The sequence below is a fragment of the Megalobrama amblycephala genome, linkage group LG11 (assembly GCF_018812025.1).
Source record: "Megalobrama amblycephala isolate DHTTF-2021 linkage group LG11, ASM1881202v1, whole genome shotgun sequence".
Lineage (NCBI taxonomy): Eukaryota > Metazoa > Chordata > Actinopteri > Cypriniformes > Xenocyprididae > Megalobrama > Megalobrama amblycephala.
The window spans coordinates 11907558-11933742 of NC_063054.1; the positions used below are offsets into that span (position 1 = coordinate 11907558).

The window sequence follows — 26185 nt, forward strand, 5'->3', positions numbered from 1 at the left end:
TATACATTGTTGCAAACGTGTATTTATTATCTTAAAAAGTGTCTATCTGCATGCTATAGCCATGGTTAGCGATCTCTGGAAGCCTCTGTTAGTTTCTGGAAAGTCACATGGTATGCCTGTTCTTCTTTTGTGGACTAAAGGTGCACAGAGTGCCCTCAGGCTGCAGGTATGAATTGAAAACACAGTATACAGCGCTCATAGTGATGACAATAAAATTGACAAACATATGAGAATCCATACATTTTTCTCCAAATGTGCATGCTTTTAAGCATATTAAGAAATTATGGTCAATATAAGATTTTAAGAGTAAAACAGAGGTCAAAATGTGACGCTTGAGTCTTAGATCTTTTTAATAATGTATAGTTTGTCAACTACACATTAACATTTAGGCTATATATCAAATATAGTTACCTATATGAAATGCCATAGAGGTAGGAATGTTCAGATGCTTTGCATCAGGGCAATTCCAGCATTATGGACGTGACATTTGGAGTCAAAACTTGAAATATATAAACGCTCAAAGAATGCATTTAATAGCAACATATTGAACCGTCTATTTATATATTCATAATCCCTTACTAAAGGAGTCCAGACATTAGAAAAATGTCAGGCTATACAATCGTTTTATATTTTAGATGAGGGAAATATACATGCGTTACAGACGTGACAAAAAAAGTCACTAAGTTTTGGGTGACAACATATTTTTTAAGAATTCTGCGAATTACACGGCACAAACCAAAAGTAATACTGCCCACTGAATGAAGAAGGGTTGGCTCTCCACAGAGCATAAAATAATAATTTTATTTCATTTTTCATCACATAAATGAGGAAAAAACGTTATGGATGTGACAGTTTTTCGTTACGGATGTGACCGGTCTGAAAGCGGCACAGAAGACTGCTTTAAAACTGCTTTAAAACTTTCACAGAGACCTCAAGCAGACATTTAAACCACCAAATATTGAAATCTGAGATACCAGTAAGACTGCGCAATTTATCAACTTTTTAACAAAAGGTTATGGATGTTGACAAAGCGTGTGCGTTGTTCAAGAATCAATTTAGAGACCATGATTTTCCTTCTTACAGAACTGCTTGCTAAAATACATTGACAAATATTAATGTTTATCATAAAGCAGTTTAAAATCGCATGTTTTCCACAGTCAGGTGAACCGATTGACGTATACACTATTGTCAATCGCAATCATGTCAGTTTTATGTTTTGTGTCTAAATGATCACACGGATTTCGGCTAGTTTTCACAGTAGAGCACATTAATACAGTATAATACAGACCTAAATGGATAATTTAAAAAGGTTTTGTTAGTAAAAACTTTTATTTTTTTTCATGGTAAAGATGACCTTTGCGTGGAATTGCCCATCACAGAAATACATTATATTTTAAAGTATATTAAAATAGAAAACCATTATTTGGTTAGAGACTTAAGACTTCTTTTAAAAAAATGTGTTCAATCTTTTGACTGGTACTGTAATTTAACATAAGGCTATACAAAATTTTCCCCCACCACTGCACATTTTGCATGTCTCCCTCATCTAACACACCCAATTCAACTCTTGCAGTCTCTACTAATTAGCTGATGACTTGAATCAGGTGTGTTAGATGAGGGTGACATGCAAAATGTGCAGTGGTGGGGGGTCCCCAGGACAGGTTTGAGAACCACTGGTTTAATGTACAGCAATGCATCACAATAAGACCACATTTTAGTGTTTCTATTATATAGTGTTCATATTTTTTTATATAATAACTTATGTATCTAAATATATCTAAATCAAAATGTAATGTCCATGGCATGTGAAATGTCAGTTTTTCATAAGTTTTTCACTTCATCTCTGAGATGAAGTGTTGAATACAAATCTAAAGTACTTTAAATTTACACTTAAATAAAAACGTATAAATGTGAAAATATAGTAGTCAACATTTAAAGTGGATCAAAACCTTTAATCAAAAACCTTCTTAGGACAACTTAATACTTAGGACAACTTTGATTAACCTTTTTGATCAACTTCAAATGTTAACTACTGTATATTGTCACAATTACATTTAACATAAGAAATAAACTAGGTTAACTAATAGTTGCTAACAATATAAAGGTGACATTACACAGTTTAACCATACATATTTTACCTTGTTATGGTCCGGTCTCCCATTGTCACTAGCGTTGAAGCATGACAAAATCCAATAAATGCCTCCATTTGTCTTTTGGCCTGGCCTTCGAAGTGTGCAGCCTTCACATTGGGATGCACCTACTGACTATAGGAGCACATGAGGAGCAAGGGAAGCACAGAACAAACAAGCAGCATGAATCAAACTACAAAATAAATGGCATGAAATCATAAACGTCTCAGTTACGTATGTAACCCTCATTCCCTCCTTCAGGAAGACATTATGTCAGAACATACTGACTAATGGGGTCTGGATGAGAGCCCGAGGGGTTGAAGGGAGCTCTCTGCAGCACAGATAAAATCACTGCAAGGTCCCAAGAGGGAACCTGATGAGGGCAAGGCGGATTAACATGATCGTGGTGAGCCACAATGGCAGCCACATAGACCTTCAGGGTGGAAAGAGACAGCCTTCATTCCAACCCTTCTTGAAGGAAGGAGAGCACCGACCCAATCGGCCATTCCCAGGGCTCTTCTTGACACCAAGTGACGAAGAGGTTCCCCTTCAAAGCGTAGGCTTGTCTAGTAGACGAGGCTCTAGCTGAAGTGATGGTAGCTACCACCTGAGGTGGCAAGGTACCTAAACTTTCCCTTCCAGAACCCACAAGTGCAGGTTCCAAAGATCGGGATTCGGGTGCCAGAGGGCGCCCCGTCTCTGAGAAAGAAGGTCCTTCCTCAGAGGAACTGGCAAGGGGAGGGGCTGTCACGGGGAGTACAAGTTCGGAGAACCAGGTCCAGCCGGGCCAATACGGTGCAACCATGAGGACCTGCTCCGCCTCCTCCCTGATCTTGTTAACTGTGGTTAACTGGTCCGTTGAGTAAAACAAGTGGCAGTGGGAAGTGTCTGGAGAGGCAAACAGGTCTACCTGAGCGTCTCTGAAGCACTCCCAAATCAGCTGAACAGACTGGGGATGGAGACTCCATTCCCCGGGGTGAGACTGCCGAGATGTGAACGGCACGAAGAGACCACAGATGCTTCTGACTCCATAGGAGGAGAAGGCGAGTTGTGACATGCGGCAGGAGCATAGACCACCTTGATGGGTGATGTACACTGCGGTTGCGGTGTTGTCTGTGTGGACCAGAATGTGCTTGTCCTTCAACAGGGCCTTGAAGCGGTGCAGAGGAAGCCATACTGCCAGCAACTTGAGGCACTTAACATGCCACTGGAGTCGGGGTCTTGTCCAGGAGCCTGACATAGCATGCCCGTTGCACATGGCACCCTAGCCCATGGCAGAGGCATCTGTTGAGACAACAATATGCCTGGAAACTGGTTCTAGGGAAATACCAGCCCATAGAAATTAGAGTTCCAACCACGGGGTGAAGGTCTGACGGCAGGCCGGAGTGATCGTCACTCTGTGCGTGCCGTGTTGCCATGCCCATCTCGGAACGTGGCCATGAAGCTAGTGCTGAAGTGGTCTCATATGAAGCAACCCGAGTGGTACGACAACAGCTGAGGATGCCATATGCCCCAGGAGCCTCTGAAACAGTTTCAGGGTGACCACTCTGCTGTTCAGGCAGTTCAGCAGTTACTGAGTGCGCTCGCTCGTAAGCTGCGCGAACATGGTGACCGAGTCTATTTCCATACCAAGAAAAGAGATCCTCTGCACAGGGGAGAGTTTGCTCTTTTCTCAGTTGACCCAAAGGCCCAGACGGGCGAGGTGTCCGAGCACCAGATCCCTGTGCTCGCACAACTGTTCTCAAGAGTGAGCTAGAATCAGCCAGGTCCTCGAGGTAGTTGAGGATACGGACACCTTGTTCCCTGAGAGGAGCCAGAGCTCCCTCCGTGACCTTTGTGAAGATGCAGGGAGACAGGGACAACCCAAAAGGGAGAACCTTGCACTGGTATGCCTGCCCCTCAAAAGCAAACCGAAGGAACGTTCTGTGTCGAGGAAGAATAGAGACATGAAAGTACGCGTCCTTCAGGTCGATTCAAAAATGCGTTTGGGCGTTAACATCTTGAACGGAAGCCTGTGAAGAGCTCAGGCACGCAAGTCTAGGATTGGTCATAACCCACCAGTTTTCTTGTGTACTATGAAGTAAGGGCTGTAGAAGCTGGACTTCTTGTCAGCTGGATGGACCGGCTCGATTGCGCCCTTTGCCAGCAGGGTCGTGACCTCTGTTCGTATGACAGGAACATCCTTGGCCATCATCGTAGCACGAACAATCGCAGTCTCAGGCACGTCTCAAGATCGCCGCTTAGCCTGATGCTTGGCAGGTTTGGGAAGGTTGGAAACGGGCTGTGATGCCTGAGAGGGGCGCCCTCGGTGACGAGGTGGCTGAGCCGGCGTCAGTGTGAAGGCAGCAACAGGCCGCCGGGGCAGGATGTGTTTAATCACCTCAGACTGCTTCTGGGCGGCCAAGAATTGCTGGGCAAAACTCTCGACCGCATCACCGAAGAGGCCAGCCTGGGAGACCAGGGAGTTAGGGGAGCTGCATCCGATCCGAGCCAGGTTTAGGCATAGGTGGCGCTCCTGGACCACCAAAGTGGACATCACCTCACTAAGGGACCGTGCAGTGACCTTCATCACCCATAGAGCAAGGTCGGTAGCAGTGCGCGGCTCCTGCATTAATACCTGGTCAGCACTGCCCTCGTGCAGCTGTTTGAGCACTTTGGCCTGGTGTACTTGCAGGATGGCCATGGTGTGCAAGGCGGAAGCGGCCTGACCCGCAGCTCTGTAAACCTTGCACACAAGCGTGGACGAGAACTTACAGGCCTTGAACAGGTGGAGGGTTCCGCTCGAGCCCGATGCTCTCAGCTGCCTGGGAAAATATGGCCGTCAGCTTGGTATCAGACTCGGGCAACACTGGCATCCCAGATGGAGGCAATGCAGCCTGAATCCTCACCTCATAGAAACACACTACAGTGAAAGGCAAAGCAACAATGAAGTGCTCGGCTGCGAAGCGAAAGCCTGAATGCAAGTACTCCATGCTGCTCCTTGTATACCCACTGAGTGGGGTGGAGATTGCGATGCAAATTCCGCCGACCAAGGTACTCGACGTACAATTGGCGCGTTTTGTTACCACACAAAGGAGATTAGGCTCTCGGGCGGAGACCCCATTCATCAGTATGTTCTGACGTTGAACGTGACCGACTGAAAGGGAACATAAATATAAGACCCAAAACCAACTGTGGTGACAACAGATAAAATTATATGAATTACATAATTAAAAGTCTGCCATTATGACAACTTCCTTAATAAATGTTTCCTCTCTTGGAATTATTTTGTTATATTTTGTAAAAACATATAAGTGCACTTGTTTTAAGTTTATCAGAAATTAATTTAAAACTATTTGTTCCTCAGAGAATTCATTTGACCCTGCAAAAATAGCCTCCAAGCTTAGGGAATTGGGTGATGATTATGATGAAAAAGTGATCCAGCCACTGATAAAGAATGTGCAGAGAGCTGCAGCTGATCAGGTGAGTACAAATGGTTCATCTTCAGACAACGATCAACTATTCTAAAGAGTGTTTGAATCACTTTGTGAACATTGGATATTTTATCAATGTTACTTTGCTCCTGAGTCTCTCATAGTTAGAGGTTGGACGATATATCAATTTTGTCGATTCAGTTATAGGCAATAATCCACAGCGAATGTTTTTCCTATCTGCATCCATTTCGGGTGTGGCTGAGAAGGGTCCGCTATCATTACACAGTACGAGAGCAGCCTCTAAAGAGGTAGTAAAAACTATCACAGATGCCAGATGTGATTGTTTTGACACATAAAAAAAATAGAAGCAAATTTTTTAAATGTCATGATTGTTGCATATTGTGTATTTAAAGCTAGTAATCCGAGAACAGCAATTTATGTTCATGCAGCAGAGAGAAACGTATCTGGATCAGGATCTGATTTCAGTTACATTTTTTATCCTCACTGTAATGCATATTTTGTAATTTTGACTATAATCATAATGTGCTATAAAAGAGAACAAGAAAAATATACACATATAAATACAATTTCAGCTCTATTGTCTCAGGACCTGTTTACACAAGACAGTTTTCAACTAAAAACTGAAAACTTATGCTAAACTAATGCTTTTGGCCATTCATTTACACGACAAAAGTGTTTTGGTGGCCTGAAAAAGCAAACTTTTGAAAACAGGATTCAAAGTGCTAGTTTTTGAAAACCATACCATTATCATCTCTGTCTAAAATTACAAAACCATGAAAACGGTGATGTCATGTGCGTGTGCACTTTACAAAGTGACATCGCCAACTACTGGACTGACATTGTCATGTAAATGTACCCTTTAGTCAGGTGCTAGAGGATTCTCGAAAGCAAGAGCACCCTCAGTTAATATCGTAATAATATCATATTGGCCAAACAGATTACAGAAGTACAATACATTTCCATGGTTTTGTCAATACTGTTTTTTCTTAAATAAAGTTCAGCACTATTTTACTTCAGTAAAATATTCAGTATCAGTTTTAAAAAATATTGGTTAATCAGTTGGCAACTTAGTTATCGTGTCCTTAAAATCCAATATCGGTTGACCTCTACTCTACAGGGAATTAAGTGCTATTGATATCGGCTTAATTTTATTTCCTGAAATTAGTAAAAATGAGACTTCTTGAGCAACCACAAAATGTATGCAGTAATCTTAATTTGGTTCTGACAGCTTAAAATGCTTTTTCCTTTAATTACATGGTAGCCACATAACAAAGTAAATTGTGTTGATGTTTAATGTTAGACAACAACTGTAGCCAGTAACACCTGTGTGTTCTCTAGGTGGTGACTGTGTTCACTGATAGCGTGGACAGCATGTGTATGATGTGGGTTGGAGAAAGAGCAGAAGTGGCCTCGGAGAAGCAGCTCCTCAAGGCTGCCATCACACTAGGACTCTATATGAAAGAAAACTGCCCTGACATGACAACATGCAGTTGAGGTCGCTATAACGGGATTCATCAACAACCGTCTAACAAACTGGATTGCGGAGCAAGGTGGCTGGGTGAGCACAGTTTTATCAGATTTGGGTTAATTGTTTCCTTTAGTAGGGAGCAAGGTGGCTGGGTGAGGCCAGAAGCAAAGACCAGGAAACTCGGTTATGTCTTCAGCAGGATTTTTTATTGAGAATGTGCTGTTGCGCTGCAGTCAACAAGTCTATCTAAGGCAGGCATACATTGTATTTTATAATCATTCTGTGGGTAGTCCTTAAAGGTGTTGGGAGAGGAGGGGTGAAGCAGCACCTTTTCTTTAAAAGTCTTATTAACCCTCAGGGGTCTGAGGATTTTTGGGGCCCTGGAGAAGTTTTGACATGCCCTGACATTTGTGCTTTTTTCAGTTGTTCATAAACACATTAATGACACAAGTGTCATTACACTGTATTCAGCACAAACTAGGCTACAATAATATGTGAGGAACATGTATGTACATGTTTGTATTTTTGAAGGAATAACGTTTATGCGTGGTTATTGAAAAAACACAAAAAACTTAAGTCACTGAAATAAAGCCAAAATATATATATTAAATCTGTGTTCACAAGACTTCTGGGTATTGGAGGTTATAGACTAGAGTTTTTGCTTCAAAATTATGTAAAAATTATCATTCCTGCTCCTTCATATAAAACAATAGAGAGATTTAAATTTTCTAAAACATCTTTGGTCAAGAAACACAGTATGCGAGGAGGTGTGAATCATCACGAATAATGGGTGATTCTCACCTGAGAAGACAAAAGAATCGCATAAAGAGCTCTAATGACCTGCATAATAATGAGGTCTTTCAGACAGGTAGGCTGTGAAAAGACCCTCTGTTGATCATGTCTCAAGCTCATCATAATGTAAATCAAACATACAGAAAAAACAGCAATACTGTGAAATATTATTACAATTTAAAATAATGGTATTCTATTATATTCTTTAAAATATAATGTATTTCTATGATACAAAGGGCCCTATTTTAACGATCTAAACGCAAAGTGTAAAGCGCACGGCGCAGGTGCACTCAGGGCGTGTCCAAATCCACTTTTGCTATTTTAACGACGGATAAACGGTCCGTGCGCCGGGGCATTTTTGAAATGGGTTGTCCCATTTTTAATGAGTAATGGGTGTGTTCAATAAACCAATCAGGTCATCTCCCATTCCCTTTAAGAGCGAGATGTCGCGCCATGGCGGATTGCTATTCTCTCACGCGATGAGTTAATATAATGTGTGTGGGCGATTGTTCAATTAATTATTTCGTTCACATTATAAGTAGTTCAATGAAAAAACTAATTCAATCAGCAATGACTATTCATCATTTTTATATTTATGTAGCCCCAATAATATTCTTTTCTGTAATCCTTTTGTTTTTTATTTGGCATGTTTGTGTGAGCTGTGTGTAATAAGATCAACGCGCTGGACGCACCCAGAGCGCGTTTCTACCATGCGCTCTAACAAAAAATATTGCGCCATTGACTTTGCTTTAGACCAGGTTTAGTTGGTCATGGCGCAGTCTATTTTCGCTCCTTAAAATAACAATGCGCCGGCATGCGCGAACACACCTCTTTTTTAGACCAGCACGCCCATGGGCGCACTAACTGGCGCAAATGCATTTACTAATTTAAGGACGTGGCGCTGAACGGGAAAACGCGAACGGCGCCGGACGCAAATAGCAAACACACTTGCGCTGCGCCTTGCGTGCATTGCGCCGGGTGTATTAGGGCAAAGTGTCGAACAGTTTGTTACCTCTTGGCATTTCATTAGGCTTTTAGCTTAAAAGCAGCCAATTGGAGAAATATTGATGGATTTCATGTTTATGTCAATTTTCTTCAGAGGAGTAATATTTATCAGAATTTATTGTTATTATATGAGTGCTGGATACTGTGTTTTCAATTCATACTTGCAGCCGGAGGGCGCTCTGTACACCTTTAGGCCACAAATGCCAATGCTAAATAAGAATAGGCAATCCAGGAAATAACTGAACTAACAGAGGCCAGAGATCGCTAACTATGGCTATTCAAAACACTTTTCAAGATGATAAATACACGATTGAGATGATGTTTACATGTATTGACTGAATTTGCGTCTGAATAGCTCTGGCTCCATGGGCGTGGCCGCATTAGCGGATAATGAGCTGAATCAAGGACTTCTGACATGGCTCTCTTTTCATACAGATTACATAAACACAGAATTTTTGTTTTCGATTTGACTTACACGATTTAAAACCTGACATTTCAATGTTTCTTTAGACACAAGTCTAATTTTTTTGTGATTAGTATTCACTAAGTTACAGTTCATTTTCTGAGAACTATCAGATTGGACTTTGTTCAGAGGGAGACGAGAGATCACGCATCATGTTAGTTTTCTTTATTTTACAAAAAGCACAACATTTTGTTTTTACTCTGAGTGTACACAAATAAAAGAAGATATTCCACAGATTAAAATGGTGTATAGCTCTTAATTGTATGTGCAACATTGACGGAGTATTTTGAGTCTCTTTCACACTGGTTAGAAAAAAAACGCGGTGATCACGCCGGCGTGACCGCCAACCCGAGGGAGTTAAAGAACAAAGGTCACAACTGCATTTTCAGACATAGTAGCGGGGATTCTTACAAAAATCACCCCAACATATGCAGGAACCATGAGTTCAAGTGCCAGGTGTCGGTGACCATTGATTAGCCGCAGTGCTAGCTGTTGTGCTAACACCTTGTTTACATCTACTGTCATCAGATAGCATCAGTCCAGCACCAGACCCACCACTAACTACACTCCCGCGAGCTTCTCTGCTTTAGGTAGCTACAAGGATTTCATCAAGGATGTACACGAAGACTCACTTGTAATAGTCTTTGAAAACAGTTGGCAACTAGAGAGACAGCTGCCGTTCAGTGACATGAGGTTGACGCCCTCAGCCGATTACCACAAGGAGATTTGTAAGGGAGATGAGGTGTACATTTACTCCAGACCCAACGAGCAAGAACTCTGCAGCTGGTGGCTGGCAAGGGTGAAGATGATGAAGGGAGAGTTTAATGTGATCAAGTATGCAGGTTGCAACACCACATACAACAAAATCGTCACATCGGAAGGAATCCGGCCAGTCAATTCCAACAGGCCCTCCTCTCAAAACTCTGCCTACAAAGTCCCTATCACTGTACCCTAGGATCTCAGAGACAACTGAGAACATTCACATAGAGCTTCAGGAAAGCAATCAGAGCCAACTACACACCAAATGTCCTGTCCACAAACAAATCCACAGTGAAATGAGCAGTCCTACTGAGTGAGATGCACTTCTGCAGTATTCACACCAAACTCATGCTGATGTCCCGTAATGAAGAGGCCACTAAACACTTAGAGACAAGTAAACAGCTGGCATTTGTGTTTCAGGAGGAAGTGAGGGTGCATGAGGATCTAATGGGTCTGGCCTTTAGTTGTCATGGCACCAATAGCGGCAGCAATAGAAGCCGCCGTCGGCCGTAACTATGGCAGCTATCCTGAGGGAGGCTCTACCAGCCGTGACAGACAGCCAGTTACTGTTGCAACTTCATCTTTGTGCCGATTCCCAGATCAGACAGAATCTCCCAGGGAAGGAGGAGGCGAAGCAGCAGGTGTCCCATTTCAAGGAAAACAGGACTAGCACGAGTAAAGAAGAGCAAACTCCCTCCAAGTGCTTCCAAGCAACGGCGTAGCCCCGGTGAAAGGCGTCTCGTAAAAAGTCATCTTGCCCCCCTCAACATGAATGAATGAAAATCGACTAAAATCCTTGAATTCATAGAAATCTTTGAGAAGAAAATTATACAAAAAAAAAAAATTATGAACACATCTGCTTTAAAGAGGACCTATTATTGCCCCTTTTCACAAGATGTAATATAAGTCTCTGGTGTCCCCAGAATGTGTCTGTGAAGTTTCAGCTAAAAGTACCCACAGATAATTTATTATAGCTTGTCAAATTTGCCCCTATTTGGGTGTGAGCAAAAACATGCAGTTTTTGTGTGTGTCCCTTTAAATGCAAATGAGCTACTGCTCCCTGCCCGCTTTCCAAAAGAGGATGGAGCTTTAACAGCTCGCACTTCGGTTGCTCAACAACAACAAAGCTGGAGTGTTCAGCATTACATTGTTCAAACCGGAGTCAGACACTGATGGTGAGACTTTGATGGTGAGTTGGAAGAAGTTACAACTTTTAGAATGCAACTGGATGTTTCTAAATAGTTAGTGGATAAATGTATGTAGCTGCTGTGGAGTTGATTCAGCTGATCGATTAGCATGGGTTGTCATGTTAATCTTTTGTGCAAAACCCATATGGATGCCAACTATACATACCTGTTTGCCAAACAGAGCCATACACAAAAGGCTAACGTTTATGATTGCAATCAAATGCTGTGAATGGTCTAATATTTGTTCCATAATAGAAACAATCAGAAACACTCCTTTTTTTAGCAATTGAGCTTACCAGGGTCAACTTGCAGGCTATCCAAGCTAACGAGACTGTGCTCGTCTGTGCAGCCAATGACAGAACAGTTAGCATGCTTTGTTCAAACTTTTGCGTTAGAACTGGTACACCGTTTTCGCTTGTGATAACAAAATGACAGTGCCGTGGGTGGAAACATGCAGATTAAGGGGCAGTAATATTATAATAAGTTCCCCTTCCTATGTCACAAGAGTAGCGAAATTTGAGCGGCTTGTTTTTTCACATGCTTGCAGAGAAAGGCTTGCCAAAACAAAGTTACTGGGTTGTCCTTTTTCATGTTTTTTGAGTTGGTAGATGCACTGAGGACCCGATTATAGCACTTAAACATGGAAAAAGTCAGATTTTCATGATATGTCTACCTTAAGCCACACATAACGGTGTATGTTTATCCTATCTATCATACTTAATGCAATTTTTTAAGACAAGACAAAATTGCCAAAAAAATGATCTGATGGCTATGACTCAAATTTCTGACTTAACACAGAAAACAGGACACGACTATTTGGGTTTTATTTATTTATTTATTTATTTATTTATTTATTTGCTGTTGTCATTGCTGTCATTCTTTGTTTTTGTTTGTTCTACTCACTGGTGTACGATAGTGAAAACACTCCCAAACAGACGCATCTCTGAAACAGTGTTAGCTAAATGAGGGCGAAGCTAGCGGAGAGTTGATGGGTTGAAGGTGGAGCCTTATATATTTATACAATATATAATTATGTACTTCTAAAATAACCATTACAATTTTTTTTCAGATTTTGATGCTTTGTTATAAACCATTTGGGTGTTTGCAAACAGTGATGATTTGTTTTGTGAGTGGAACCTACCTGATGGCAGAAAACAACAGTTCTGCAATATCAGTCTATGGAAGCCACGGAATAAAAAAAAATAAAGTAATTTTGAGTTTAGATCTCACAATTCTAAGAAAAATCAGAATTGATATTCTGCCTTTTCCTCAGAATTGCAAGTTTATCCTGCAATTCTGACTTTTTTTCCCCCTCTGAATTGATATAAACTTGCAATTGCGAGGAAAAAAAGTCAGAATTTTAAGATAAAAATGTTATAGGTTTAAATATTATTTCATGCTGTTATTGGGCTAATACATTATACCCCCTATGAACTGCATATGTTATGTAGATCTATTGTCATCAGTTCAGTCTGTCCATTTAATGGCAATTGTAACCATAAACATCTGCGACTATAGACCATTTCGGAGTTAGAGTCAGTTACAGTACATCACAATTACCTTACTATTAAAGCATGAATTTGATGTTAACAATACATCTACATAATATTCACATATACAGTTCATAGGAGGCATAATATTAACCCTAGAGTTAAATCACAAAATAATATTTAAACTATCTATAACATTTTTCATAGACAACATTTAAACCTATAACATTTTTATCTCACAATTCTGACATTTTTTTTCACAATTACAAGTTTATATCTCGTAATTTGGACTTTATAACTTGCAATTTCAAGTTATATCATAATTCTGAGAAAAAAGTCAGAATTGCAGGATATAAACTTGCAATTCTCGGGAAAAAGGCAATAATAAATTATACCTCGCAATTCTGATTTCTCTTCTTAGATTTGTGAGATATAAACTCAGCATCGCATGAAAAAAGTCAGAATTGTTTGATATAAATTCGCTATTACCTTTTTTATTCTTTTATACCATGTCTTCCACAGACTGCTACTGCAGAACTGTCATTTTCTGCCACCAGGTAGGCTCCGCCCACAAAACATCTGTTTTGCTATTGGTCTAAAATGGTCTATTTTGCTATTGTTAAACAAACAATATGTCTAATGTTGTTGTTTTTCTCCACAGGTCTCTGTTTCTAAGAACAGCACTTTCTGAGATTAAAGCTCATTGTCTCATTCTCCAAGAGACTCAAACATTTCTCTGGAATTTTGATTAATAATATTGGATGAACTGTAAATGTCACACAGGTGCCAAGAAGCTCTTTATAGACAACCACAACCACCAAAAGGAAGAATTTATATTTATTTTTTTCTTTTACTGTTTACATTTTTACTCTGATGCAGGTAGTTGTTTGAGTATTTCAATTAATGCAGGAATTCTCAACTAATTATGCCTTTAAAAAGTAATTATAATAGACTTATGTGTCTTATGATGTAGTCAAATTCTTAATTGTAATAATCACGTATTTACATGTGGATTATGTATGTATGTATGTGGATTAAAATTACAATTTCAATCTTAATCTTAATTAAAAAAAAATAAATTTTGTGAAACATGTTCAACAAATAAATCAGTCTCATATGTGTGTTGTGGTAAACATTAGTGGCATGTTCTCTATATTTAGATGAAATAAACATAGGGTGGACATGGTGAGACATTTATTTTTGTTGTTTGCACCACATCAGGCAATAAGGAAATAACAGTGTTATTAATGACCTGAATGGGCCACTCAGCCTAAGCATGGAATTCTGTTTACTTGAATAAAAAAATAAGTTATTTCTTACTCTTAGTTGCAATATACCCTTCTGCTCTTTTGTCAAACCATCACAAGGGGGCACCACAGTACTGATTTACCATCCAATGACTGCTGTTCAAACTATGAAGAGTAATTCACAACTGTCTATTATAGTATAGAATTTGTATGATTTAGGCCAAATAAAAGCATGCTGTTTCCTGTAGACAAAATAACACTAGAGGGAGCTGTGATAATCCTTATCTGATTGCACTATTCCCAACACTATTTGTAAATTCCTCACAATGTGCTGTTACAGGTATATTGTAAAGCTGCATGGTATTAGATTAAGACGCTCAACTGATCTAAGTAATTGCAGCTTGAGAACTGGATAATAAGATGAAACCAAAGTGTTTATGCCCTCAGTTAAATTCCAAAAGAAGTCAGCTGGTACACACTAAGGGGGCCCCGTGGAAACAGAGGTCAGCTGACACGTCTGAATACTGTTTAATTGGAAATACAGGTCATCCCATAACCTTTAAACTAACTCAGGATGTACCCAGGAAGTTGGGGAGTAGTTTTTCAGGAACTTCAGGAAGCACTACACAAGAATTGCGTAAATTGTACTCTCTGAGATTGACCATTCCTTGTTATTCTGTAAAGGTCATACCATTTAACATATTAAAACAGCCATGTTCACCGCTACAATTTCAGAAATTTGAAAGCTCTGAATGTCCTTGACTTATTGAAATTTAAAGGGAGGCCTGAACATTTGAAAGATCAAAATATGATTGTCCTCAGATTATATACATCATTTATATTAACAACATATCTCAAAAAACAAACAAACAAACAAACAAAAAAACATCAGACCTCTGTCAGTATCATTCAATCTAGATTTATTCATGGTTCCTTCCTGTGTATCTTTTCACATCACCACTCAGGCCCACAGTTTTGATCAAACTAAATATTAAATGCAAACTGCCTACAGTTTTGATTAATTTCATCATCACGCAGTGAAACTTAAGGCTGCATTTCTTGTTTGCCCATAAAAAATGCCATTCTTATAAATACATATATAAATGCATGGTCACTTTCCAGTGGTTGTGTTACACATACAGTAGAGATTTTAGATTGAATCATTTAAATTGAAACAACTACAAAAAAAAAAAAAAAAAAAACTAAAACCAATAGATCGTGCAGTTCTTTTTAACCTTTTCACGTATAGAGGTCACTACAGTGGACAGCTATTCAAAAAGGCATTGCTTGCATAGGTTTTGATTGCACAGTTGCACATCAGTCACTACAGCAGACACTAGTGCATCATCCTATACAATGCTAATAAGTGGCAAGCAGCCAGTCATAAATGTCAACCAGAATATCCACCCATTCCTTCTATTCTAGGAGACTCTTACAGTTTAAAAAAAAAAAAAAAAATCCTTGTAACATCTAAGGAGTCGTTAAATTTTCCAACTATTGATTTTAGATTGGGAGAAATTTTTGACTAATCATCTGTCCACTAAATTAGACATGCATCACTAGCAATATTTTGTAATGCATGTTACTTGTGCGTTTACTCGTTACATCAAAAAAATAATCTGATTACATAATGCATTACCCCCGAACACTGCTTATTTCAGATGAGATTGAAAACACCTGATCGCTACTTTATTTCCACAGTCTGAAAACATCAATACATCAATGTAGATTTCCATCTGATGTTTTCTCAGAGAGGAGAGCTACAATAGAAATTTGTCTATTTTGAACATAATACACACAGTATTACTGTTTTTTTTTTTTTTCCTGTATTATGCTTAATACAGTATCTCCAGTTAAAACCAAAAAACTCATATTGTCCACTTAAGTGGACATCTGAAAAGCTCTGAAAAATGTAAAAAAAAAAACAAAAAAAAGAAGAAGATCAGGGGTTCAACTCTGTGTTGACTTACTCTGAGATGGGGAAACTCTGAGCTTTCTGTTTCAGATCAGTTGAATTGAGTTAGTTCAATCAACTATGAGTAGGTTGACTGAGTTAAGTGCGTGCACCACGACTATGTAAAGCCATGATCAATGGAGCTCCGATATTACGATTCACCATGGCAACAGCACAAAAAAAACCATCTGCATACTTCCGAGTCAATACAAGTTTAATTCTTATCACTGTTATAATATCAGAGGTGAAAACTGGCAGAACGTAAGTTATTGAACTAATATTCATTTTCATGGTATCCCATATGCAAAAAATAAATAATGTAAATGCATTTTTTTTTTTTTTTTGCAAATTATCTGCCAATGATGCTAGAAAAATAAGCAGCTATTTACAGTAAGTGCAAATAGCTGTAGATGCTAAAAAATAGAAAATAGTGATATGTTGTTTTACCATGTAAAAGTAGCAGTTTAAATAGTAATTAGATGCTATTTATACTTTATTACTGGCAGATACATAATATTTGGACCTCAGTATTGTTGTACATTAACAGGATGCAATAATAACAGAATGCAAAGGATTCTATTTATTAGAATTATAAATACTTTTATCATTATTAAACACTAGTTAGGCACTTTACTTTCACTTCAATTTTATTGAAAATAAATGCCTTTCTGATGTGATGGGAAAAGGGAGAAGAGTGAGCACGGCAAAAGGCAGACACGTACCGGGGTCAATCGCATCACAGGCCAGTTCCACATGCCTTATGCGCTACTGCCTACACCACTGAAGCCATTGAATCACACACGTCGTTTTTGACATTGTGTGACATTATTAGGCAGAGTTAGTGTAAATTTGCACTTAGTAATAGACACTCTGAATAATCTTGTTTTCCGTTTGCATTAAGATTATTTTATATTTGTATATAAAATGGCCTCAGATTACATTCTCATCGTCCTTTCTCAAAGTCCTCTGATGCTGTTATAAGCGTGTAGTTTAATGTACTCCTATACGTTGACAGTCTGCAATTTTGCACTCATTATATGAAGCCCTTTATGTGATAGACATTAAAATGAACCCTAACACAGAAGGAAATCATAATCAAATAAAGATCTTCCCACAGATTTGAATGCCAGTTGTAATGTGTGACTATATTTCTAAAACAGGCCATTTTCATTTATTTAATGATTACTCACAAATGATGCAAGTGATTCTATGCACCATTGACTTGGTTTTCAAGGAAACATTTCCAGTAATGTCTGATTGTCCATTATTGTGGCATATGTATTCTCACAACTCACATCATATATCTCATACTGCATTACCCTTTAAGACTCAACTATAACGTCACGTTTTAAAAAGTGATTCTAATAGAGGAGACCTGTTTAGCATAGCGTCAGATATCATTGTGCCGCAGTCTTCTGTTTTTGCTATCTATACGAAAGCTGGGGCGATCGTCCACACGTGGATCCTCCGCGCAGCACACATACTGTTTCCAGATCTTAACAAAAGCATTCCGGAATTTCTTAATACGGAACGCGTAAACAATGGGATTGACGGCGGAGTTGCCATGACTGAGCAAGATAGCCACATACAGAAGGCACATGGAATTGTCACAACTAGGACAGAAGAGAGTGATGCAATTCAGGATATGCAATGGCAACCAGCTAAGAGCGAACAAGAAGAGCACCAGTGCAAGAGATTTTGCCAGCTTGAGTTCTTTCCCATAATATCGAGTGGGGTCGGTCTGGTTGGCAGTGACCTTCTTGTTGAGCTGCTTGTGGATCATGTAGAAGATCTCGGTGTAGATGAGCAACATGAGGATGAGCGGTGGCAGCACCCAGCCAAAGAAGTTGAAATAGACCATGTACTCCATACTGATGACATTCTCAAACTCACAGGTTACGAGAAGGTCAGCACCCACAGTGCCGTTGGTCTGTCGTAGCTTCTTCAGATTGTTCCATCCCAACATGGGCGTCAGGCCGACTACGATGGCCACAATCCAGCACACTACTACTGCAGTGCCTGCACGCTTTGGAGTCACCACTCTTTTATAGCTGTGGAAAAAACAAACAAACAAACAAAAAAACTAAAGTTTTCAAACAAACAAATGGCCTTGTTTCCAGAAGTATTTTTCCCATAGAGATTTTTAAAAAGTCCTGAGAGTTCTAAGCCATGAACCAAATAAACCAGCTACAAGGTGAATGACAACATTCACATGCAAAAAAAGTATATGAAAATACAACAAAAAAAAACAAAGGTACAAGACCAATCTGAGTCTAAGGACATAAACAGCTCCTGGAACATCATAGGTTATGACATGGTGTGAACACAGCAGAAGCTCCTTGTTTTGGTTCAGGAGAAACTGTAATAGGTGGCTACTGTTTGTTTATAGCACCCGGTGACTGTGTGTCTATAATTCTGCATAGCCTCATGGAACACACTGATGACATGTGAAATCTGTGCGAGCATGGTGTGCGATAATAGAAATACTTAAGTTGACAGGCAGGTAAGACATTGTATCTACTGGCCCAACAGTGGAAACACAGCTAGATTTTGGCCTTGCGGCTGGAGGTTCAAGGCTATTAGCCCTGTCCGGCACATTGTTAGCCCTGGCTAACACTGGCCCGACAGTGCAAAAGCAGCTACTGTGTACTTTAATGATGCTTTAATGAGGAAAGAACATCTCGGTTACATGTAACCCTTGTTCCCTGAAGGAGTGAACAGAGACGTATGTCAGTAGTGACCGACGAATTGGGATATCGCTAGAGAGCCCTATCAGCTTCGAGTGAACTAAAACAGGCCAATGGAATTGGCATAATTTGCATAATGCGCACCGCCTCCGACAGGTGTATATAAATAGGAAGCAGATGCAATCACACTCTGTTTTTCGCTGAGGAGACAACTGGTGTCCGCACTGCAGCGAGGGTACAGAAACTGTGGCGATGGGACATACGTCTAGTGTTGTCAAAAGTACCGGTACTTTGGTACCAAGTCGGTACTGAAATTTTGAAAATGTGACGATACCAGCATTTCTGTAGTACCGGTAGTCGCCTACCCTGATAGCACACGTACATCTCGGAGACGTCTATTTGATGTGTGTGTTTACGTCTGGAAGACGTATTATTTAGGGTGTTTGCTCATCTGGAATACGTCTATAGGACGTATCCTGTCAGATGTCAAATAGACGTTTAGAAGACGTCTTTAAGATGTTTATGATTTAGAATGTATGTAAAACTGACATCTTAAAGACGTCTATTAGATGTTTGTAAACAGCAGATGCTTTCCAGATGAAGTGATCTTTAACAGACGTCTTGCAGACGTACGTGTGCTATCTTGGTACTGAGAATCCGGGTATATTCGGTACCCACTGATAGGGCTGTGCCAGTATTTACTTGAATATGACACGAGTGAAGCACAAAGCTTTGTTTACAGAAGAAATAATAGGTTAGCAATTAAATGTGACATCGCAGCCTTGGAAACATTTTGGTTAATGCCGAATAAGAGAGGTGCGTGAGTCCATACATTTAAGCTTCGTATTCTGTTTTCCGAATCGCGATCTGGTCACCTGATTAGCAGAGAATTTAACAATATTCCATTAGTTATTCCACTGAACATGGAATCTGTTTCTTTTCCCAAATCTTCACTCACGCAGGGGATTATAACGTTTCTTTCGTTCGCATTTAGGCCTATTATAGGCTATTCGGATTATTTACTGTGGTAAAGTAGAAAAAACACCGTAGGACAGAAACCTTTTTGCTTGCACATCAGTTTCTATTTAACAGAGTCTGTGCTTTTTATTAGACTTTATAAGGTGCGTCAAGTTTATTTGTATAGCGCGTTTCACACACCAGTGATTTTTACTTTCGTTTTCTCTGGCAGCGCTAAATCAAACATAGCCTGAATGTCTTGCCCCTGCGGAGGATAAAACACGCTCTTCAGACCTTTTACAACAAGTGTCAGTTGTTTGTAACATCAGGAGATAACGAAGATATTATTAAAGAGAAATGGTCTCTTTCCTGCTCGTGTCCCAATCCCTCTCAAAGCGCAAAGCGGCTATAAAAGTAATAACGGGACTTTGGCTATATATGACGCGTCTTTGTGTGGAAATAAAAAACGAATGCTTTTTGAAATAATATTTAACTTTCTTATTATTTAGGTTACCATTATTTACCGATATTTATTTCATAGTTTTACAGGCTGTAGTGTGTTGTTTCTCTGACGGAATAGCTAAAATAAACACGCACGTCTGTTACCCCTGTTGAAAAAACGAGCATATGCTGGTAAAGTAGGTTTTGAAGCTGGTATGCTGGTTTGAGCTGGTTTATGCTGGTCCAGGACCAGTTTAGGACTAGTATGGACCAGTAGGACCAGTTTAGGACCAGCATTTGACCAGCATACAGCTTCAAAACCTACCTTACCAGCATATGCTGGTTTTTTCAACAGTACACAATGGATGTTTGAGCATTTCATTATTTTTTTTTTTTTTTTTATATTTCAAAATTTATTTCATTGAGGTAGCCTATATATACACACACAAACACACACACTCCAAATCATATTTAATGTTTTTAAAATAGGCTATATAAAATAGTAAAATAGTTCCAATAGATTTTACTGTGGTACCGAAATTGGTACCGAGAACCATAAAATTTTCATGGTATCGGTACCGACTACTGGAATTTTGGTACCGTGACAACACTACATACGTCTCTGTTCAGTCCTTCAGGGAACGAGGGTTACATATGTAACCGAGATGTTCCCTTTCAGTCGGTCACGTTCGACGTATGTCAGTAGTGACCGACGAATTGGGATCCCAAATAAAGCGCCACAGTTACGAAACCCCTTCCAGTGCCCAGCACAAGCTCTAGCCACCCGGCGCACCAATGGGACGGGGAAGGGGGTGAACTTACGCCGAGAGAGTCTACTGCTGTTCCGAAATACCCACTAAGTAAACTAGACTACACTGGGGAAGCAAACCCGTAGGGTACGCTGCGAAGACCACTACCAGTACCTACCCTGCGGGGGAGGAGTTTACGTGGAGAATACACATATGGACTGGCCGTGGGCAGTATGCATATGGAGTCCCTGGGATGGCTCCACCTGGGTAGGGGGAGACTCATCTGGTCGGTGACAGCAGAGCTGACTCTGCTAAGGAAAAGACACGGGCTTACCATAGGGAGTTGACCGTGGACAAATACACATATGCACAGATCTGACCGAGCATGATCGGGGGTTCTCTCGGTGAGAGGAGCACCATTCAACGAACAGTTTCCAGGCAAGGCGAGTTTGCTCTTGTCCCAGTTGACCCGAAGACCCAACCGGCTGAGGTGAGCTAACACCATGTCCCTGTGTTCGCACAACTGCTCTCGCGAGCTGGCCAGGATGAGCCAGTCGTCGAGGTAGTTGAGGATGCAAACTCCCTGTTCCTTGAGCGGAACAATGGCCACCTCCGCAACCTTCGTGAAAACGCAGGGTGACAGGGCCAGCCTGAAGGGCAGGACTTTGTACTGATATGCTCGACCCTCGAACGCAAACCGTAGAAAGGGTCTATGGCGAGGCAGAATCGAGACATGAAATTACATGTCCTTCAGGTCGATTGCTGCAAACCAATTCTGGGGATGGATGCATTTGAAAATGCGCTTCTGCATAAGCATCTTGAACGGCAGCCTGTGAAGGGACCAGTTCAGGACACGCAGATCCAGGATTAGCCGTAGCCCACCACCCTTTTTGGGTACAATGAAGTAGGGGCTGTAGAACCCTGACTTCATATCAGCTGGAGGGACCGGCTCGATTGCATCCTTCGCCAGGAGGACAGCAATCTCCGCCCGGAGAACAGGTGCATTGTCCAGTGACACCTGAGTGTAGTGGACACCCCTGAAGACCGGGGGACGCCGGGCGAACTGAATCGCATAGCCGAGTCTGATAGTATGAATAGAGACAGAGACGTACCGGGGGTGGGGCAGCAAAGCAGAGTGCTGGGACCCAACTCGGACAGCATAACGGCCCGAAGTGGGGTCAGACTCTGCGAGGTAGCAGTGTAAATGGGAGACGGCATACAGGGTGCGGCCTCGACCAACACACTGGGACCTGCTGGCGAAGTGAGAGGGGGCTGAGAGTGGCGAGGCAGGGCCTGGCACACTGACAGCCGTGCCCTCTTGTGACCTGGAGGATTGGGAAACTGCTCTTTTTGTGTGGAAGTGGAAGTCCGGAGAGCCAGTGGCGGGACAGACAAAAACACAAATTCCCCCCGGCCCTCCTCCGGGGGTGGGAGAGCTGCTGGAATCCTCTACTGAAGAGCAGTCATTGTGCACTTCCGGGAAGAAAGGCATCGGGGCGGCCCGCGCTGGTCGTCGAGCCGGGAAGGACCGGGACACGGTGGTTCCACATGAGCCTGACCTTCTCGGCCGCCCCGGAAAGCACAGCCGTCAACTCGGGATCGGCCTCGGGCAACGCTACAGTCCCAGAGGGGAACCGGCCCAAATCACAACAGACAACTGCGCTTAATATGGGACAAATTGCTGTGATAACAGCAGTTGAGAGCTTAAACTGCTCAGGCTCCTCAGGAAGCTCGCGACCTCGCTGCTGTGCCGTCACACCAACATAAGACGCTGGAATCTCTTCAAAGGCTTGTTTCACAGAAATGAAGTCTGAAAGCTGGAGAACACCAAACGGTTGGCTCCGAAGCGAAAGACAGAGTGCGATTGCATCTGCTTCCTATTTATATACACCTGTCGGAGGCGGTGCGCATTATGCAAATATCGCACACCAATTCCATTGCCCTTTTTTAGTTCACTCGAAGCTCTAGCGATATCCCAATTCATCGGTCACTACTGACGTACATCGAACGTGACCGACTGAAAGGGAACTACAATCTAATGAAGCACTGCGAATGACATAACTGAATTTAAAAAAAACAAAAAAAACAATGGAGAACTATATACACATTATATATATCATTTGCAGTGTTGGGCAGGTATTTTTTTTTCTGTTTAACATGATTACTTAAAAAATATATATACAAAATAATGCAGGGTGACGGCTTCAACAAAACCATATACCTTATTTTAATAGTTTATTTAACAATCTCACAGTAGGTCTGTGAGCGAGCACTTTACTTGCAATTTCCTTTACTCTCGCGTTTATAAGAACTCAAATATCTTTCTGGATTTAAAGTTGCCAAATCAATTCCACTATGGCTACCTTCAGAAAATTCAGATTCAGCAAGAGCACGACTCACAACAACACTCATGGATGTGCTTGTTTTTTTTACAGTTGATGTTCTGGTTAAATAATAACCTGGCTGGAACATGTTGTTTTTTGCGGTCTATAAAACGGTCTCTTGTGACTGAGAGGCATAGGCGCCGATCCTGTGGGATCACCCACGGAAATGGTCGACTTCTGACTCTATTAACAAAAATTCTACCACAAGACCAATGGAGAATACCACGGATTTGGGGGGTGGGGGTGGGGGGGGTGTTGTGTTACTGGGCACCCACCGGCAAAAACATAAATCGGCGCCTATGCTGAGAGGAAAGAGGAAGCTTATGTAAAGAATGCTGAATGATAAAAATAACTAAGATTAGGCCTATTTATGAGGAAGTACAAACCCAACAAGAGAAGTAACTTCAAAATCACGTTTGAAAAATCAAGTGCTATTTATCTGGGGAAAATATCTGAAATCCCTGTGATTAATAGCGTGGAAATCAAAATTAAAGAGCAATGATCCACTACACAAACTCTGTTGGGAAGGATTACGTTTTGATTTAGTAACAATCCCTTCTCTGTGAAGAGCAAAAGGTCTTTTCAGACATCACAAATGAGGCTAGTGAAGCATGCCATCCACTTAGCTGGCAAACTGGCACTAGTTGCTTGTTTGACTATGCACTTGTCTATTGTAATTACCTCACAAAAACTCAGACTGGAATGCTATAATCCTATTTAATCATTAAAATAAAGGAAGAGGATGTCATTTTAGCTGTTCTTCTGGGACATCAGAAGAAATGCTGCATAATGTTCTTTCCACTTAATTGTTTTGACTCAGTGTTTAAACTCTGTAACTCCAACTTCAAATTAAATGGAAGGAGGCCATGGTCAGGACAGGGAATTAAAGACTGTGAGATTCATGGTTTGAAGGTGACTTTGAAAGTGATTTCATAACAGAGCAATAAAATCAGAAGCTTTGCAGAGCAATGAAAATCCACCCAGATCAAATATCATTTTATGGTCTGCATCAGTGCAAAGATGCTACAACTCAATATTTCCCATTGTCACATTGTTTCTTGTTGTTCTCTAAATTATGATTTTCATGTGATGTTCAGAACAATTATGTGTGCATGTTAATCAGAGTAATATGCTTATTTGTTTTCTGTTTTTCTGTTACCATAAAGGGATAGTTCACCCAAAAATGAAACTCAACCTTTTGTTGTTTCAACTCACATGAATTACTTTCTTCCGTGGAATTCAAAAGAGACATTTTGAAGAATGTATTTTCCATGTGATGGCAATAAATTGTGACTGAAAATGTCAGGCCTAAAAAAGTAAGAGTAGCAAGCAGTTTCGAATTTGGATCTTTCAAATGATTCGGTTGATCCAATTCGCAAAATGATTACTTTTACAAAGTAGCTTGAATACCTCTGCTCCTGTCCAATGTAAAAAATATTTTTTTTTTCACTTAAGTAAAATTTATTTTACTTACCCTCTGATCACACTGCAAAAAAGTGATGTTCTTCCCATAGTATTTTTGTCTTCCAGTTTGTTTTCCAGTTCAAATGTCTAAAATCAAGATGCATTTATGGGAGATACAAAGTGACAATATTAAGTCTTGATTTCTGTGAAAGTAATTAAAATTAAGTGAGTTTATGATTAAAACGAATAAATATCTGTCAATGGACTCATAAAAAAAAAAGGGAATTTTTTTTAAGACGTTTAAGATTTTTTTAACTCATTTAAGACGTTTAGATGTTTATATTGGAAAAAATACAAAAATACTGAAGAAGATATTACGACGTTTTTTGCAATATATGCAACATTTAATGCCATGCCTTAATGAATTTAAGGTTTCTGCTCTGATTTAAGACCTTTTTAAGGCTTTACGTTATATAAGGGCGAAGACTTTTTAGGAACCACAGAAACCCTAAAAAATTAAAACTGAACTGGTAATGTGAAATAATTCCCTGTGAAATTAATAAGCAACCAAAGTCGTAATAGCCTACCTCATTGGTATCTTGACCCTCAGATAGCGGTCAATAGCAATAGCCAGGAGGGCGAGAATTGAACTTTGCGTTAGTACCAGTACAGTACATGCAACGAGCAGGCAGCTGTAAAAATGAGTCTTCAGTCCGATGCTTATGGTTATAGCCAGAGGAATGACAAGTGCTCCGACCGCAATGTCCGCAAGAGCCAGGCTGACGATGAAGTAAATAGTCGTGTCTCGTAGAGATCGGTTGATTCTCACAGCCCAGACCACCATCACATTCCCAATGACAGAGGAAAGGGCAATGAACACCTCCATCCCAATGTATAGTCCCAGGACACCAGGCATCCTTGCTGGGAATACAAGTGCTTCTGTTCAAGAAGATAAAAGATCCCCCAGATTTTAATAATAATAATAAAAAAACTCCCGGTAAATCAAACGAGTCTAAAATGACGTTTTTATGGCTACATGTCGATGCCAATGTTATATAACGTAGGATGAAAACAGAAGTTGTTTTTCCTATCCGAAATGCGTCCGCGGCATCACGATCATCATCGTCTCCGGGTGTGTAGTCCGGTTCCACAGTGAACCAGTAGGCTATGAGTCACTTCAGACCCTCCACGAGCACATTCCCCTCGCATTAGACTAGTATATTCAGTCACAGTTCATCAGAAACAATCTGCGCATGAGTCACCACCTGTGCACGAAAGTAAAACAAGACAGCTTCCATATGGTTTAAAATTAATTAAGTACATTAGTCGATGTCAAAAAGTCCTCTGAGGTCTGACGGTCACCTTAACTTCGAAACAGTGTAACTCGCACATCGGCTCCACAGAAAAGGCTTCTTGTGCACGCTAGGGCGACCGATACAAGTTTCACCAATCAGATGATAAGGGGGCGGAAATAAATTTTGTGGAAAATTAATAGAAATGCTCACTCTTTCTAAAGAAATGTGATGTAAACATGATATTTCATCAGTTAAAAAGTCTTAATGGAGTTGTTTGTGATCAGTTACTTTTATCTGTCCCTCGCTCTCCTTCAAAAGGTCAAATCAAATCAAAAGGTGA

General features: G+C 40.5%; 1 protein-coding gene and 1 pseudogene across 1 annotated transcript; one reads left to right on the forward strand and one right to left on the reverse strand.

Annotated features, from left to right (window-relative positions):
- Nucleotides 1-10246, forward strand: part of LOC125278733 — a 43983-nt pseudogene extending 33737 nt beyond the window's left edge.
- A 5235-nt stretch (nucleotides 10247-15481) lies between these two features.
- LOC125277701 (adenosine receptor A1) lies at nucleotides 15482-25645 on the reverse strand. Its single transcript, XM_048206155.1, has 2 exons — nucleotides 25138-25645; nucleotides 15482-17979 (listed from the first exon to the last, which is right to left on the reverse strand). The coding sequence occupies exons 1-2, from the start codon at nucleotides 25464-25466 to the stop codon at nucleotides 17319-17321; spliced, it is 990 nt and encodes a 329-aa protein (XP_048062112.1). The 5' UTR covers nucleotides 25467-25645; the 3' UTR covers nucleotides 15482-17318.
- Between the last annotated feature and the right edge of the window lie 540 nt (nucleotides 25646-26185).

Coding starts and splice junctions, on each gene's coding strand:
- LOC125277701 (XM_048206155.1), bottom strand. CDS start 25,466: ATGCCTGGTGTCCTGGGACTATACATTGGGATGGAGGTGTTCATTGCC. Junction 17,980..25,137: donor AGGGTCAAGATACCAATGAG/GTAGGCTATTAC, acceptor TTTTTTCCACAG/CTATAAAAGAGTGGTGACTC.